Source organism: Triticum dicoccoides, chromosome 7B (assembly GCF_002162155.2).
Source record: "Triticum dicoccoides isolate Atlit2015 ecotype Zavitan chromosome 7B, WEW_v2.0, whole genome shotgun sequence".
In the NCBI taxonomy this organism is placed as follows: domain Eukaryota; kingdom Viridiplantae; phylum Streptophyta; class Magnoliopsida; order Poales; family Poaceae; genus Triticum; species Triticum dicoccoides.
The window spans coordinates 119,222,687-119,225,128 of NC_041393.1; the positions used below are offsets into that span (position 1 = coordinate 119,222,687).

At 62.7% G+C, this 2,442-nt stretch overlaps 1 protein-coding gene across 4 annotated transcripts in view; it reads right to left on the reverse strand.

Moving 5' to 3' along the window:
* The window catches only part of LOC119336591 (probable serine/threonine-protein kinase SIS8), a 14,285-nt gene extending 13,172 nt beyond the window's left edge, over window positions 1-1,113 (reverse strand). For 2 of the 4 annotated variants that reach the window (XR_005162652.1, XM_037608638.1), the window contains exon 1: window positions 400-1,101. Coding sequence is in view for 3 of the 4 variants with exons in the window: in XM_037608638.1 (XP_037464535.1) it covers window positions 400-900 (501 nt within the window). In the remaining variant the exon portion in view is untranslated. Of the gene's footprint in view, window positions 1-399 lie in introns of all 4 variants that reach the window. The other 2 variants (XM_037608640.1, XM_037608641.1) reach the window with 2 other exon arrangements.
* Between the last annotated feature and the right edge of the window lie 1,329 nt (window positions 1,114-2,442).

The following is a 2,442-nucleotide window of genomic DNA, read 5'->3' on the forward strand; positions in this document are numbered from 1 at the left end:
TCACGGTTTAGGCTGGGAATTAAGAAATCGTCAGTCGATTGAGCCCTCGAACCCAGGTGCTATTGCTCACAAGTCACAAACATCATTGTGGAGCAACCAGTGAAGCGAAGGAGCATATATCATATATCCAGCTAAGTTGCCTAACTACAGCAACAAAAAATTTGGTCCATCAATTCAGTGACGATTGAATTGAACAGTTATCGGAAGAACAACACCATGATCGGCACGTATTTTCAGCAAACAAATGAAATGTGTGATACAATCGGTTACAACTAACCTACTGGGTGTACTTGAGCAATCCAACGGACAAGTCGCACCATCAGAGCACGAGTAAGATCCCATCGCAGTTACAATGCAAATGTGTAGGATCAGGGGATGGAGGAGGAAGGGATTAGTTACCCAGTAGCGGAAGGCGACGACCTCGGCAGCGGAGCTCTGGAGCGGGCAGGAGCCGAGGCTGATCTGCTTGGCCACCTCGATCTGCATCGCCTCGGGGTCCTCCCGCGCGCTCATCTCCAGCGCCAGCTGCATGTGGTACTCCTCCAGCTCATCCTCCCGCTTCTCCTGCTTCTCAATCTCCCTCTTCCTGTCCTCCTTCCGCTCATCCCTCCTCGCCGTCTCCTCCTCCGCCGCCTGCCTCTCCCCAATCGACGACGCCAGCGCCAGCTCCTCCGCCTCCGTCTCCGCCACCGCCGCAGCCGCCGGCAAGGGCGGCGGCGGCGGGTGCGGGCGCCCGGCCACGGAGCTGAGCCAGCTCGAGATTCCAGAGGACGCGTGGTGGCCCCCGGCTCCGCCGCCGCCGCCGCCGCCCTTTTTGGAGGACGGGAGGGGAGGCGCGGGCGACGAGGCGCCGTCGCCGGCGGAGTCGCCGATGTGGAGCTTCCTGAGGAAGTTCTTCATCGCGCACGCCCGCCGCCGACGCCGCCGACGCCGGCGCTATCTGCTGCGGTGGTGGTGGTTCTGGGGCGGTGGCGGATCCGACATCGCTCCGGATGCAGGCAGGCAGGCAGAGGAGACGAAGCGGCTATAGCCTCCCCCTGTAGCCAAGAGGAGGCGGTATTGACCTGCTGCTGCTGCTGCTTACGAGCGGCCCAAAGCCGCATTAACTTAACTCCGCTTATTATTTTGCTCCGCTGCCACTGCCCGGCGGCTGCCCGCTCGCTTGCGGCCGCGCCACACTCTCTCTGTGTAGCCGACGGGGTGTTCTTAGCTTAATTCCATTTTAAATGTAGAAAAATCACTGGTAAATCGGCGCTTGAGCGCGATTAGTGCGCACTGTGCGCAATCAATAAAGAAAGTTTTGTTTGGGGCAACAGGGAAAGTTCTCGCTCGTTGCGGGCGAGGGGGGCACGGCTGGTTGGGACAGGACTATGCACGCCTCGTGCCGATGACGGATGGGTCCGGGCGAGGTGAGCGCCCGCGCGGCAGGGAGAGGGACGTGCGGTCCGCGGACGTGACGTCGCCGTGACTACTCGCGGAAGCGGCCGAGGAAAGCGACGGGAAAAACTTGCGGGAGGGGCCATGCAGGAAGGGGAGCCGGGAAAGCGAAGGCAGCCAGTCCCGGCGCGCGTGGACCCGGCCCATCGTGGGCGAGGCGGGGCTCCCTCTGCCTCGTGGGGCCCGGCGCACTGGTGACGGCAGGCAGGACCGTGGAGCCGTACCACATCCTGGCGTCCCACTTGCCGCCGGACGTGCCGCGGCGCTGCGAGCAGGGAGGCAACTTGGCCGGCTGCGCCTCGAAAGCCCCGCGCCAGGCCTTGCGGGGCCTTGGATCCCGGGTGCGCCCGCGCGGGCCCGCCTGGCATTGGGCGGAGCGAGGACCCACGCGAGCCACGCGGTTGACAGTGGGTGGGGTCGGGTGGCTGAATGGCTCAACTTGGACGCGGGTGGGGGTGCCTGCTGGCCTGCAACTGGGTAGGGTGATGGGCGTGGTGGATCGGCTGGCCCCGCGGAGCAGCCACTAGGCGGTGGGCCCTGACTGCTTCATTGTGGAATTTGAGGCTGTGACCGGGTTGGGTGGCGTGTGTTTCCTAGTGGCGGAATCTTCTAGGTTTGCGTTGCGATTTGGGTCTGCGCACGTGGCTCTCGCTGCCAAGTTGGCATTCAAGATTCTGGTAGGTTCGAGCGAGGGCTGGACGTCAGTCTCACTCGGACGGCCAGAGCTCCCGGTCCTCGGGTAAGAGCATCTCCACCCGCGTCCCTAAGGCCAACTCCACGGCGCGACCCTATCCTGTCCGCGCGCATTCATTTGGGATAAAACGGACGAATCAGACGGCCCAGCGCGTGGAAGCAAACAGACTTTTGTCCGTTTTCTGTCCGCTTTTGACCCATCCCGGCCCAAGTTTGCGTCGATTTTGAAGTGAAACGGACAGCACACGGACGGGCGGGACGCGCGTGCTTGTCCGCCCCTGGCCCGCATGTCGGTGGCACAAAGCAACCCCT